The sequence below is a fragment of the Pipistrellus hanaki genome (assembly GCF_964339955.1).
Source record: "Pipistrellus hanaki genome assembly, chromosome: 3".
NCBI lineage: Eukaryota > Metazoa > Chordata > Mammalia > Chiroptera > Vespertilionidae > Pipistrellus > Pipistrellus hanaki.
Genome location: NC_140505.1, coordinates 26,490,616 through 26,504,238, shown reverse-complemented (window position 1 = coordinate 26,504,238; position 13,623 = coordinate 26,490,616). Strand labels below are relative to the sequence as shown.

Here is a 13,623-nt window from a genome sequence, read left to right as displayed (position 1 = left end):
CCAGAAAGACACTAACTCAGAGTTGCACTATATTCGCCTTCCTTTAACCTTCTCCCTGGCATCTCTGCACCTCCTTGTCTTCCCAACTGAACTCAACCAATGCTTAGCTCTGCCAGGAAAAAGAAGTGCCGGGCGGCTGTGACATGCTACAGTGTGGACACCACCCATGAGTGTGGGCACAGGCTTGGACACACACATACATTCACATGTGCAGACATACATACATACACACACACACACACACACACAGTACAGTTAGAAGGGCATGGCTGTGACAGCAGCTACATTTAGAATCCCAAGGTCTGTTGGTTGGTAACTTTTCCCACCTGCTTGCTTTTCCACATTCTGCCAAGGTACACTTGTAGTGGGGTGAGGCTCTGCCTCTGCCTGAATATATGAACTCAAACTAATTTTCAAAGAAAGCACAGAATTTAATCTTTAAAAGAAGTTAAATTTTAAAAATTAGCTTAAACTGGAAAGCAGTCACTGGTTCCTTGAATTTAACTACTTACTTTGCAATACCTGTTGATCTTTCTTTGGATTTAATCATCTTATATAATAAAGAGCTAATATGCTAATTAGATCGGACAGTAGAATGACCTTCCAGGGCCGTGAGGCAGCCAGCGCTGTGAGGGCCATGCCCCTTGCACAAATTTCATGCATCAGGCCTCTAGTGTTTTCATAATGATGGCTAGTTTCCATGGATTGATTGGTTAGTGGTTGCCTGTGAGGGAAGAGGGTTTAGTGAAAGGTAAAGAGTTTAGATACTTTTCACATGGGTAAAAAATTTTTAATTCAGAAAGAAAAGCTGATTCTGGGAACCAAATTATCCAAATCAACAATCTCCAGTCTGGAGTATCAAAACCAAACCACACCAAAACAAGTCCATATTATGCAGTACTTTGGCAGACACCAAAGATGTCTGTGTTGCACATTGGTTTTTTGAAATCTGTGTTGAGGTAGTCTAGATAATTTCTAGAAATGTTGGCAACCTACAATTTTAGCCTCTATTGCTAGATTATTACTGATGGGGGAAAAAAATTTTCTTTTTTTATGAATTGAATGGATAATTATCTCAGTTCTATGCTTTTAAACTATGTATAAGTGTACAGTATGTATTGTATGTGTTGACTATAGATTACAGTCATATGATACTTGTATGAACATCACTGACTGTACTTACACAAACCTAGATGGTCTAAGTCTACTGTTGTAATTGTATGTGCTAAACTTTTATACAACTGGCAGTGCAGTACGTTTGTTTATACCAGCATCACTGCAAACACATAGTATGCATTAATTAATACAGCTATGAAATCATTAAGCAATAGGACTTTTTCAGCTCCATTATAATTTTAAGAGACCATCATAATTTTAAGTCAAATATGCACTCTGTCATTGATTGAAACATCATCATGCTGTGCATGACTATATCTTACATCTGTTAACTTTAAGCAAAGTTTATTTCTATAGAATAATGGGTAATTTTGAAAATATATTGGGGAAAATGTTACAAATTCATTATTCAATAACACAACTGTGCTGTATTACCTTGGTTCTAAGACAGGCATTTTTAGTTTTATCATCTCTGGAATCTAAATACACCATTATCATTAGTGACAACTTACAATTATAATTGGCAGAGGTCTTTTATAGTGCCAATAATAGCATATTAGGCTTGTTGAGAAAAAAGTGCATATGTGTGATATAGTCTAGGGCAGTGGTCGGCAAACTCATTAGTCAACAGAGCCAAATATCAATAGTACAACGATTGAAATTTCTTTTGAGAGCCAAATTTTTTAAACTGAAACTTCTTCTAACACCACTTCTTCAAAATAGACTCACCCAGGCTGTGGTATTTTGTTGAAGAGCCACACTCAAGGGACCAAAGAGCTGCATGTGGCTCAAGAGCCGCAGTTTGCTGACCAAAGGTCTAGTGTGAAAAAAATATATATATATGCCAAGGATCACCTATTCTTCCCTGATACTTCTTTATGTAGGAATTATAAATTAAATCCCCAAACTTCAGCATTGCTTTTTTATTCTAAAACGTCTTGTGTTTATAATAAGTGCTTCATGCTAGCCTGCAATGTGTATTTGACAGAGGGTTCCTATTGCTTTGTCCATCATCAACTGAAAAGTTACAAATGAAAACTCTATTTAACTCTCAAAGGATGAAGCAAGGAGACCAGTTTTCCAGTTAGTAGCAAAGCTGACGATGAGAAAAAAAAAAAATCAAAGTTAGTACCAATAAATGGGATTTAGTCAGTATTTTAAATTTCAAGATGAGCATGCAAATGAGCAACAAAGTACTAAGCTACATTTGTGTTTGTTTCCTGGAAACTCGACAAGGCAATTATTGTAATGTAGAAAAATCTCTACCACAGACCCCTCAACCATGACACACAGTATTTCAGCCTGAATTCTTTTTATGTATATCCTCATAGCCAGAAATCTGGGAGAAGATTGTGGGCCAATTTTAAATATTAGGACAGTTTGAGGTGATATGGGGACAGTAGACAGAAGAGAAATAATATTTTTAAATTTTTAAAAAATTAATAAGGTTTTCAGACAGGAAAAAAAAAAAAAAAAAAAAAAAAAAAGACATTGGCTCAATGTTCCAACAAACTCCTGCCTCTTACCACAAGCTTGCTGGCTTGTGGGATACCCAGAATCATATGCACACACACATATTTAGCAAATATTTATATTCTTCTTTTTTTTTGGCCAAGAAATCATTTAACAGCTGAGATTGGTATTGCTTCACTTTCAGCCGTCTGCTCTTTACCTCATCTCATTCTTCCTGGGAGCATTACCTCACCATCCTATATGTACAATTTAAAGGGAATTACCTATTACTTCAATTATTTGTCCCTTATCAACTGATGTTACACTACAAGGATTTGCATTGAAAGGACACAAAGAAAGAGCAAGTCATGGCACATAGCCAAATAAAAGAGTAATGTTCTGGTGAATTTAGCCTAAATAATTTACTGCTATATAAAAGTGGAAGAGTGGAAGGTGAACCCTTTGACCAGTAAATCTCTCCTGCCCGTGAAACCCTTATCTGGTCCCCTCCAACATATTCCACACGAGGAAGCCATCATCATTGGCTCTGGTTTGTTATTTGTAAACCTTGATCTTCTGCACTCGGTGTCCTAAATATGGATAATTAGCATCAGTTTATCACGCTTCTGCATATTTTCCCTTCTCTCCAAACACGCACGCTTCTATTGGCTGCCATTCTGCCACAGAAGATTATGGAGACAGATTGCAGAGAATGAATGTGCTAAACGAGATTAGGAAGGAATAGAAATAGCAACTTGGCCAATAAATTCCTCGTGAGAGCCTTATCATACAATTACACGTTGATTTGTTTCACACTCTCCCAGCCTCTTAATCCAGTGCCCCCACCATGAAGAAAATTTCACTAATTTCTGAATTACTGCATATCTCCTGACTTGTTACTGAGAGTAGTTGGAAGGCGAAACACTGCTGAAAACAGCACATCAAACTTTATAATAAAAAATTAAACTTTAAATATCAAAATGGGTGCTATGAACTGGGATGTTTAAAGCATTTTAGCATCTATGAATGAATGCACAAAACCCTGGCACAGAGAGATATTTAACATCTCTTTGAGCACCAAATGCTCTCATTCGCCACTTTTGGGAGTCCAGAAATGTACGAAGGAGGGATTACCTTGCTCTTAAACAGAACTATCTGAATTCTTTTTTTGTTATTTGTAACTATCTGATGTGTTTGAAAACAGGACAAAGTATTCAATTATTTTTTATTATTATCACTGACAACAGTCATGGTGCCCCAGAGTACTTCCTGGCAATACCACTTGACCTCTTTGAATACAGAGTCTTCCTCACTCAAAACAACTGTTTGAGATGTTATAACTTCTTGTATCAACTAAACTCTTGCCTGCGCCTGGTCTCCATAAAACACTGTAATAGGGCACCCACAGGAGGAGTGCTCCTCTCCTTCCTTTGCCTGTTAATGTTACTCTCCCCAGGGCTTTATAATAAGTCAGGTATTTGAAGAGGCCTATTAAGCCTTCCATCCACCAGGGGCCTATTTTTAGCTCGGAGCAGCAGTCAGGCATTATGTTGCACCCACAAAAGCAAGGTGCTGGGGCAGGAGAAAGCCCTGCCTTCGGAACGGAGGTGATGTTTACTGGAAGGAATGGAAATCAGATCAAATCTTTAAAAGGTTATGTTTGTGCTCTCCGAAGAGCAAAAGCTTCCAACTCACGGTGGGAAGAATTAATTAGCTAAAGGAATTCACGGCAATTGTAAAGAGAGCTTTTATGCATAGATCATGATGTCGCCCTCGCTTTCTTTTCTCCAAGTCATGTCTACTAGGAGTCGCAGAAGAGAGAGCCTATAATTTGGAGAAAGGATTCCAAATTTCAGATCTGCTTTCTGGCTCCGTTTTCAGAGAAACAACTGGACAACATTCATTCAACAAGTCTGTACTGAGTGTCTCCCATGTGCCAGGCCCTGTTCTGAAACGGTGGGGTGTACCAACACGAAGAAAGAGCCCCTCCCTGGATGAGCTGACAGTTACAGGATGCTGATATGTCCTGACTAATGTTGCTGGGTGTGAGCTTGCCTTTTGTAAGCTGGCTGACCTATTGGCTCCAAGCGACTTCCTTATCCTGGAATTTCCTTCCCTCCATTTACCTTGACAGGGTGAGAGGGATCAAGGAGCCTGGAAGGAAGCTCAGGGAGGGACTTGTCTTCGGGACCTAGATTCTACATGGGCAAGTGGTGGCTCAGAGAACACTTGTGTTTCTACAATAGAACTGCAGCCAGGAGCACATGCCACAGGGAGGGGCAGCCACAGTTCCAAACCCTCCTCAAGTCCTACAGTCATCTGTCCGGAAAATAACAAATCATCTTATATGTGTTAGCAGTTCTACATTTCCTGCATCCTCCTCTGCTCCAAAGCCAGTGAAATCCAAGGCACCTGTTATTGGGGACAGGGGTCATGTTGAATGGGGTGAGGGTAACCTAGAGAAGGGATAGAACTGGTTTATTGTTTGTTCCCTAGAGGAAATGTTTTGAGGGCTTTCTGGTGCAAATTTGGTGGATTTTTTTTTAGGTTTGGCTTCATCTGACTCCTCCGAGAAACTAAGGTGCACAACTAGAGATGGGACAGGAAGTCTCCCGACAGGAGTCTTACTGGGTGGACTTGGAAATCAGCTTCCAGAGATGGGAGGGCCTCACGCTGAAAATGGAAAACAGATGAGGGGTTATTGATAACCGTCTTTCCCTCTTCTCTGTCATATTTCCTAAATTAGTGAGCTACGTTTGGATTGGGGAGGGGGGGGGGAAACAGTGAGAGGGAGCCGTTTGCCATTAATCTGGGAACAAACGACTAACCTCGGTGACTGGTATTTTCGCCTTTCTTCTCTCACTTTTCTCAGTGTGGGGAAGCGGCGCAGCCCGCGCGGAGCGATTGTGAGGGGCTCTGCTGGAATTTGGCAGCGCGGAGGCTTGGAGAGCAGCCCCATGCTGGCTCCTATTCAGCGGGCCAGTTTTCCTCGAGCTTTGGAAGTTTCACTCAGCCGTGCACTCAATGGCTTCACAAAGCTGATTACAAGCTTCAGCGCATTCCTGAAGGAGCCAAAAGCAACGCAGGTGCAAACGAGCCGAGGGAGCCCCTTATCCCGGTGACAGAATGGGACAAGCTGGGAAAGGCTTGGACCACACAAATCCAAGCTCACCAGGCAGCAGAAAGCCTGCCTTGGGAACCGGGGGTCATTATCCGCCCTATTCAGCGGGACTCGGGACCCTTAGGGCCCCCGGGGAGGCCGGCCCGCGTGGGAGCGCCAGCGCTCCTCTGTGGGAGTGGAGACCTCGCGGGGCCCTGGCAGCCAGGCTGGGGCGGTGGACGGCGGCTTGTGCGTTCGCACCCACCCACAGCGCCGTTTGAATCCGTGCTCCGGACAGTGTGAACACTAACAGGGACACGGGAGACAGGAGTGTGCGGGAGGCAACCCCGTGCGTGGATGGTGCGCAACGTTTGCTCATCCCAGTCCAAGCTGCACCGCCCTGCGTCTCTCCAGCCTGAAGCTGCATGTCCGCTTTGGTTCCCCAGGGCCACGGCCAAACACTCCGCTCTGAGAGTCCTTCGGTGCCTTTTCTCCCCCAGCCCGCCTTTCCCCTCCGTCCTCGTGGCAACGGGGCCCCGCGGAGGGCGACCGGGCGCGGTGCATGGGAACCGACAGTGACCACGTGCGGTGATTCCCGCCGGCGGGCGGGTCCCAGGGCCGCGCCGTCGAAGCGCGCGGACTCCATCGCTGCGCGTCTCATCCCGCGGCGAGGGGGAGGGCCGGTCCACTAAGAAGAGAGAATGAATGACGGCTCCTGCTCGGGCTCAAAGACCGAAACCGGGGGCTGTGGGCGGCGGAGAGAGGAGGGCAGCGCTGCGGGTAGTGCGCGGGAGGATGGTAGGCGGGGGTGGGGCGGAGCTGGTGCGCGCGGGGGTGGGGGGTCTACTGGGGCGTCCGGAGTCCGACCAGCGCGGCCTCGAGTCCCCGCGTGGGGCCGGGCCTGCGTGGGGCCGGGCCTGGGCCTCGCCGGGGCGCGCTCCGGGCCCCTCGCCCCGCCGGCCGCGCGCTCCGCCCCACTGCCCCCGGGGGTCCCCTCGGGCAGGGCGCGGGCGGGCCGGGCGCGCACGCTGACGCTCTTTTGTCTGATAACTAATTTGAGTTAATGCGATCTTTATGTAAAGCTAACAGCGGATAATTGTCTATTTTCTCGCCAACAATCTCCATCACAATCACTTATATGGAAACCTGCAGCTGGATTAATCGTTATATTTCCCCGAGATGTGCGTCCCTGTGATTCTCAGGGAACGCGTTTGGGGACCTAGAGACGCCTCCCCCGCGCTGGTGGGGCGGGTTGCAGACCTCCCCGGGACCCGATGTGTGTCCGGGGTTTGGTGCACGCGTGCAGGGTTGTAGGGAACCTTTTCCAGGACTAGCCTTTGTTCGGGTGGGTGTTGTAGGGGGTGCCGGATGTGGAGGGGGCGGGAGGAGGACAGGGGTGATGAGGCTGGATGGAAGAAGAAAGGGCCAGGAGGAGAATGAGGAGGGCCGGGCGCAGCCCACGTCTAGCCGGGCCTGAGCAGGCCTTCAGGCTCACCGTGACGCGGCCTCCTCCTCCGGGCCCACCCTGCCAAGTGTCAGAATCAAGTCTTTTGACCTGGGGGAGAGGATGACCTCCCCCCACCCCCTTCTGCAGGAAAGGTGCTCCCTTTCCTAAGTTGGGTTCCTCTAGCTCCAAACCCTGCCCCACCCACCCGTTCCCGCCTTAGGCCCCTCCCCCAAGATTCCCATGATTTCCAGGACTCCCATCTCAGCAAATCCTTGGCAGTATTTACTCTCCCGGTGATGGAAATCCCCAAGAGAGCAAGCCTGGGTGTGGAAACACGTCCCAGTGCCACAATCCCCAACGGCGCTCCAGTGTTAGGGGTAAAACAAGAACGATGGCAGATGGAATTGAGGCCTGGGGGGAGGAGGGGGGGAAAGACGCGGGAAAGGCACTTGTATGGCAAAGATTTGTGTCTTCCTGAGCTGAAGTCAAAACAGGAGTGTCAGGTAAAAACCCGCGTGGCAGTGGGTGGAGGCCTGCGCCTTCGCGGTGCGCAGTGAGGCGTGAAGCGATGGACTTGCTGCGGCCAAGAACTACGAGTGGCCGGTCACTTGGAACTAAACTATTAGAGTTCATTTACTTCTGCAAACTCGGATTTGCCAGCCAAGGGACCACCACCTCCACCACCACTTTTCAACGTTTCTGAAAAAAAGAAAAAGAAAAAGAAAAAAACAAAAAACCCCCCAGCAAATCCAGGCTCAATTCGTGACAGCTCTTGGCCCCAGAGAAGGGAGCTATTTGTGTCCCCTTTGGCAAGTAGCACTCAAGCTTCCCAAGAGTGAAAGGACACAGCAGCATAAAATGCCACGAAAGGACTGGACTTTTTACATCAAGCAGGACCCCCAGTGACCCCTCCCCTCAAAAAGAGAGGGCATTGTAAATTCCCGTGTGGAAATCTCTCAGCCTTCCATTTCCCCCTCCAGCAAACTCGATGAGGTCTTCCAAAGCAACCGGGCTGCTAAATCCACCCTCGGAAGTCAGCTTGCCCGGGGGGCCCTCGCCGCCTATCCCAGGGCCGCTTGCTTTTTTTTTTTTTTTTTTTTTTTTTTTTTTTTTGTGGCATTCTGGAATCATCCCACTTCGTCTCTCACCTGAACCTTGTCATCTCGGCCATCTTGGAGTGATCTGCGAACAATGCCGGGCCCCGCGCCGGGCCCGCTGGTCAATCAGGCAGAACAGACTATGCAAATGGGGCGGAGAGGCGCAGCGCCGCGAACACTGGCGCCCATTGTCTTGGGGATTTCAAAGCGCGGAGCAGCTGCGCGGGCTCGTCGCCTCGGACCCTCGGTTGCCACACTCATGTCATCATCGCAAAACATCAGATTTTTTGAAAACGACGCGATCCGAATTCATTAGCAGCCTCGGGCAAGAGGTTTCTCTTTCCCCCGTGACAAGTTTCAAACTTCAGATCCCCTTCTGCTGAGAGGGCGAAAGGGGCGGGGGAGGGGGGGTGGTGGTGGTGGAGGATTTTGCAAAGTGACAACCGCTACGATGATCCATAATTTCCTCCTCTTTCTGGCGGATTCAGACATTTTAAAAACCCGATCCTTGTGGGGGGAGGGAGGGGTTCTGAGTTCAGACCCCCTGACCTATAAGCCACGCTGAAATGTCGATGTTTTCGCTGGTTCGCTTGTGTTTGTTTGCAAGTTTAAATGCACCTGGAGCAGCGAAGGCAACAAGGGAGGTGCTTTTAACACAGACACCGCCTTCTGCTTGTATAATAATGCCAGCGAGGTATGTTCAAGGTGTTTTCTTCAGGTTGAATTCAAAACAACCCGTGTTGGAGCAACTGTGCGCCCAAAAGCAACCAGGTTAGTTAGTTACACAGGAAAGGACCTTCCCCGGCGGCGCCGTGACAGACGCCTGGCCAACTTCGAGTGCCCACCGTGACCCGCATCTCAGTGATTCTGTCATTGTTCTCCCGATTGCTGAGATTAGCAATCTTCTCCCTCTCCATCGCCTCACCCACCCCCAGCTGCCAGGATGATCTCGGGTTTTTTTTTGTTTTGTTTTGTTTTTTCTTGTTTTTTTTTTGTTTGTTTTTTGTTTTTTCTAGAAACAAGTAGCAGGAGGGATCTATTAGGTGCTGGCGGCGGGCGGCCCATGAGGTGGGTGCTAAGGGCCCGGGTGCGGGTGGGGAATGCGTTGGGTCCCCGCGGACATGCACCTGCGGGCGCTGGACCCCGTGGCCCCATCCGGTCCGAGAAACCCAAGGCCGGGAGGAGCTTTGATTTCCAGACTTCTGGGCGCCCCAGGGCTCCAGAGTAGGCAGCTTTCCCCTCCTATCCATCTTGTGTTTCCCCCAGGCCCACCCGTCTGAGTTAACGAGTCCTTCCTCTGCTTTTTTACAGGATCCGTGTGCTCTGTTCTCTCCCCACCTCATCCGTGGGCCGGAACATTTTTCCAGGAAAAGGTAGTCAACACGGAGAAAGCCACCAAGCCAATTTCTAGCCGGGAGATGAAAAAGTAAAGATTGAGGTTGAAGGCTGCAAACGGCTGGCTGGGTCCTCCCCTTCCAGTCTGGCACATGACCTCCCTCCCCCGCCCCCTGCCTCTCAAGATGCCTGCAGGCCCCTCAACAAACTGGAGTAGGATTTGGGAGAAGAGTGCAACCGAATAATGTTTTTGTAGAGACAACCAGGAGAACAGAGAAATCCTTGGATAAAAGGCCCGGTTGGCTGTGTCTTGCTTAGTTGGGGGTGAGGGAAAGCTCTTTGTAAATAGGACACCTTTGGAGGAAGTGAACTAGCACAGTCCCTGGAAATTTGTATAATTTGGACCCCAAAGCTCCAGGGAGTCACAGGTCATGCCCTGTGGTTGCTCTTGGAAGTCTGTGTGTCTACGACCCTCCAGGCTGGGCCTGGGCCCAGAGCCCCTCCAGGTGCCCTTGCCCTGCCTGCCCACTTCCTGCTCAGGCAAAGCCACCCACGGCTGGTGCAGGGCTGAAGGCAGAGGCGAGCTTTCTGGAGGTCCTGACTATGGGGAGGCGCGAAGGATGATGTGAGTTTCAGGGAGATGGTGTTTTGCCGGGTTGGTTCATCTATGTTTCTCAAAGTGTGGTATGCATACCCGCAGGGGTACAGGAAGAGTTTGGTGGGGGTACACGTTGCACCGGAGTTCGGTGGGGATATGCACTGCACCGTGCTTAGCTGCACCTAATACATCCTTTTTTTTTTTTTTTTTTGACGAGGGGTACTCAGCGTTACGAAAATTATAGAAGGGGTACACATATGTCAAAAGTTTGGGAAACACTGCTCTAGGGTATGGACAATGCCTACTGCATTGTGGGTTTTCAAAATGTGCTGAAGCACTGAAGAGAGTGGGGCTGGTGGCTGTGGAAAGTCTTAATGGCCAAGGTGGACCTTCCTTGCAGAGGTGGCTCAGGGGGCCCACTCAGGTTGGGCCAGGGCCCTGGTGGATAACAGGATCTGGTGAGTCCACTCTTGCCCTTGCCTCTCTCTCTTCTCACACATTCATTCTCACACATGCCACACATTCTTATGCGCTCATACACCCACAAAACACAGGCACTATACACTCATACATAAAAATTCCTGGGATCTCTCACACACAGAGCCACACAAGTTCACTCTCACACATCACACACACACACACTCACAAAATCACTCCTCTGGGGTTCTGAAGTCACTAGCTGACTGAGTACTAGAGTTGGCTTATGCATCAGCATCTGGTCCTCATAGAAAGAGAAATCAAAAGGCTGGGAAGAATACTCTGTTAGGTACACACAGGGATGTGTGCACAAATCCTTACAGGAATTCAACAAATACAGCAAAAAAGTGATGTTGAAGGATAAGGGCAGTTTATCTCTGAACCTTTTCTTCTGAGCTCTCAAAGAGTGAGCTTGCCAATGGATGGAATTATCACATTGTATCCATCATTTCCAGGTTCCTACTTTCTCCCAGGATAGTTTCCTTGGCTGTCCACTGAGACTTCTGTTATCCACTGTGGCAGCCACTAGCCATGTGGGGCTGCTGAGCATCTACAATCCAGCCAGTCAGAATGGAGAAGTGTGCATGAGTGTATACAACACACACCACATTTCAAAGATGCTGTGTGCAAGAAAGCATGTAAAATACCCGATTCATCATTTTTAAATATTGATGTCAGGTTGAAAGGATTGCAGTTTTGATATATTGGCTACAATAAAATATATTCTTGAAATGAATTTCACTTGCTTCTTTTTATGTTTTAAAACTGCATCTATTGGGAATTTAAAGTGACTATGTGGCCCACTGATCCTCCAGGAAATGAAAGAGGAAAAGCAAAAATGTAGAAAATGCTGAGTTTGTGTTTTAGCAGGAGGGGATACAGACCCAGCCTGGGTTAAAGTTGCTTTTATAACATACTATATTATCAAAGCTTCCTTTCTTTCTTGAGAATGCATGGAGGTGGGTGGAGGGCATCCCACATTGTACTTTATTACTTGATTCATTTTCTTTTCATTTTAACTTTAATTTCATCTAATTACTGTATTGTGATCTCAGTCAGCAATCTTAAATGAACTCTCAAGTAACTTTTGAAGAATCTTGCTACAACTGTTGGATAATGATGAGATGTAAATTACTACAGGTTATTGTATAATGTCTACGCAGGGCTGGAGCAAATCCTTTCCTGTTATTTTCAAAGTTCAGGTCAGCATTTTGGTAATTTTCTGCTTTATTTTTTTCTCCTGCAAGGTTACCAACAAGGTTACACCATCACTACAACTCTAAACAAAACAAAACAAAAAGCTTAAGGAAGAATTTATATCCTATGAAAATGCTTTCTACTAAGCAAGAATGGAATTTCTTCCATATTTTCCCCTATAATTGATTAATAATTTTAGAAACCTAAGAAGTCATATCTTGATCAAGAAGATTACAATAAAACATATTTGTAGCCTTTTTGTGTTTAAAAAATATTTAAAAGTAGTCTACAGTAATATTTTAGAGATAAGATTTTTAGAAGTAAATTATAAAACTTATATTTCATTTTTGATGATAGCAAGAAAGGAAATATTGCTCTAAGAATATTTTTTTTTAATAAACTCAGTATAGCTTACAACATGAAAATTCTGCATGCGTATATATTTGACATATATACCTTGAATTTTTATATATGTATGTTGAATGCTTACATAATTAATGAAAAAATTCAGCAAAAATGTGAGGTGAGTTGTTTTGCCAATAAATTGGGAGTATCTCAGACATACTTTTGATAAAATTAAAAAATTATTTCTGTCATAAAGGAAAATCTGTTGTTCATTACTAGTATGTTCATTTATGGTTCAATTTTTTACTAAATTTAAGGGGAAAAGAAAATATTGTAGAATTAGAGGAATGATCAAGATTTTATGAGTAAGCTAATTCAAAAGTTTTATTCTTTGTAGTAATGTAGAAAATATCACCATTGTCACGAGAAGCTTATGCTCAATTAGTAAAAAAATAATAATAAATATTTTATACTTTAATCAAACTACCTGTTTTTTTTAACAGTTTCCAAGGGAATAACAACAAAAAGAAATTAACATATATCCTGCTGAAGAGTCATTTGTATACCGTTAGAAACTCAAGTAATCTCACTTTGGGTGAACAGGATGGCATATTTAGTAGCATAACAAGGTTATTTACTTTTGTGATGACTCATGTTGGCTCTTATTCAACTTACTGAGATAACTAAAGGAAAAAACACTGCAAGAATTTAGCCACTTACTATCAATTCTGCTCTTTTACTTTTCAATAATCATCTTGGAGTAAAAGAACAATAACAATAAAGATGGTAAAAAAGCATAGAGAAGAGGAAACCCAACACATAGCACCCAGACTAGCAGTATGTAAATGCTACATGCCAGCCAAGTTCCCAGTTAAGTTATTCTTGGGTATATTTAATATATGGCCTCATTGGCTTTATCATGTTGTAAAATTAGAAAGATACTCATTGGCTTTCTGTTTTTCTTTTTTTTTTCTGAAAAACTATAATGGTCACACACTTTCAAATATTTACAAACCAGATATTCTGGATAAATAATCTAAGATTAACTAAATTAGGTTAATGTTCATACTGGGCCAGTGAGATATTTCCCTTGTGGTGACATTATCTGGTGTCAGCTACATTGATTGAAAAAGCACTATAGACCAAAAAAAAAAAAAAAAGTGTTATTGCAAGATTTCTCAAAAACAGATAAGAAAGCAAAGAAGCCCTCTAGTAAATGAGGAATCTTATCTAGATTTTAATATGTCTGTAAGCAAATTTGTAAATGTTTTTGCAAGATAGACCACTTGTATGGGAAAGCAGATGTTTCTAAAGTTTCTAGAATTCTAAGCCAGTCACTATAGTTTCTTTATCCATCCATTGATGGTGGGGGTCTTTTTGCTTTTCCTCAGGATACATTTCAGAGAATGGCTGAAATAGCATCAAATTCAGAGCACAAGGTCTGGACTGTTTGATGCAT

General features: G+C 45.1%; 1 protein-coding gene across 5 annotated transcripts in view; it reads left to right on the top strand.

The window, feature by feature from the left end:
- Window positions 1-12,584, top strand: part of LOC311620471 (uncharacterized protein) — a 110,675-nt gene extending 98,091 nt beyond the window's left edge. For 3 of the 5 annotated variants that reach the window (XR_014794695.1, XM_084879932.1, XM_084879931.1), the window contains one exon: window positions 9,524-12,584. Coding sequence is in view for 3 of the 5 variants with exons in the window: in XM_084879932.1 (XP_084736058.1) it covers window positions 9,524-9,642 (119 nt within the window). In the remaining 2 variants the exon portion in view is untranslated. Of the gene's footprint in view, window positions 1-5,440; window positions 6,406-9,523 lie in introns of those variants that run through there. The other 2 variants (XR_014794694.1, XM_084879933.1) reach the window with 2 other exon arrangements.
- Window positions 12,585-13,623: the final 1,039 nt, after the last annotated feature.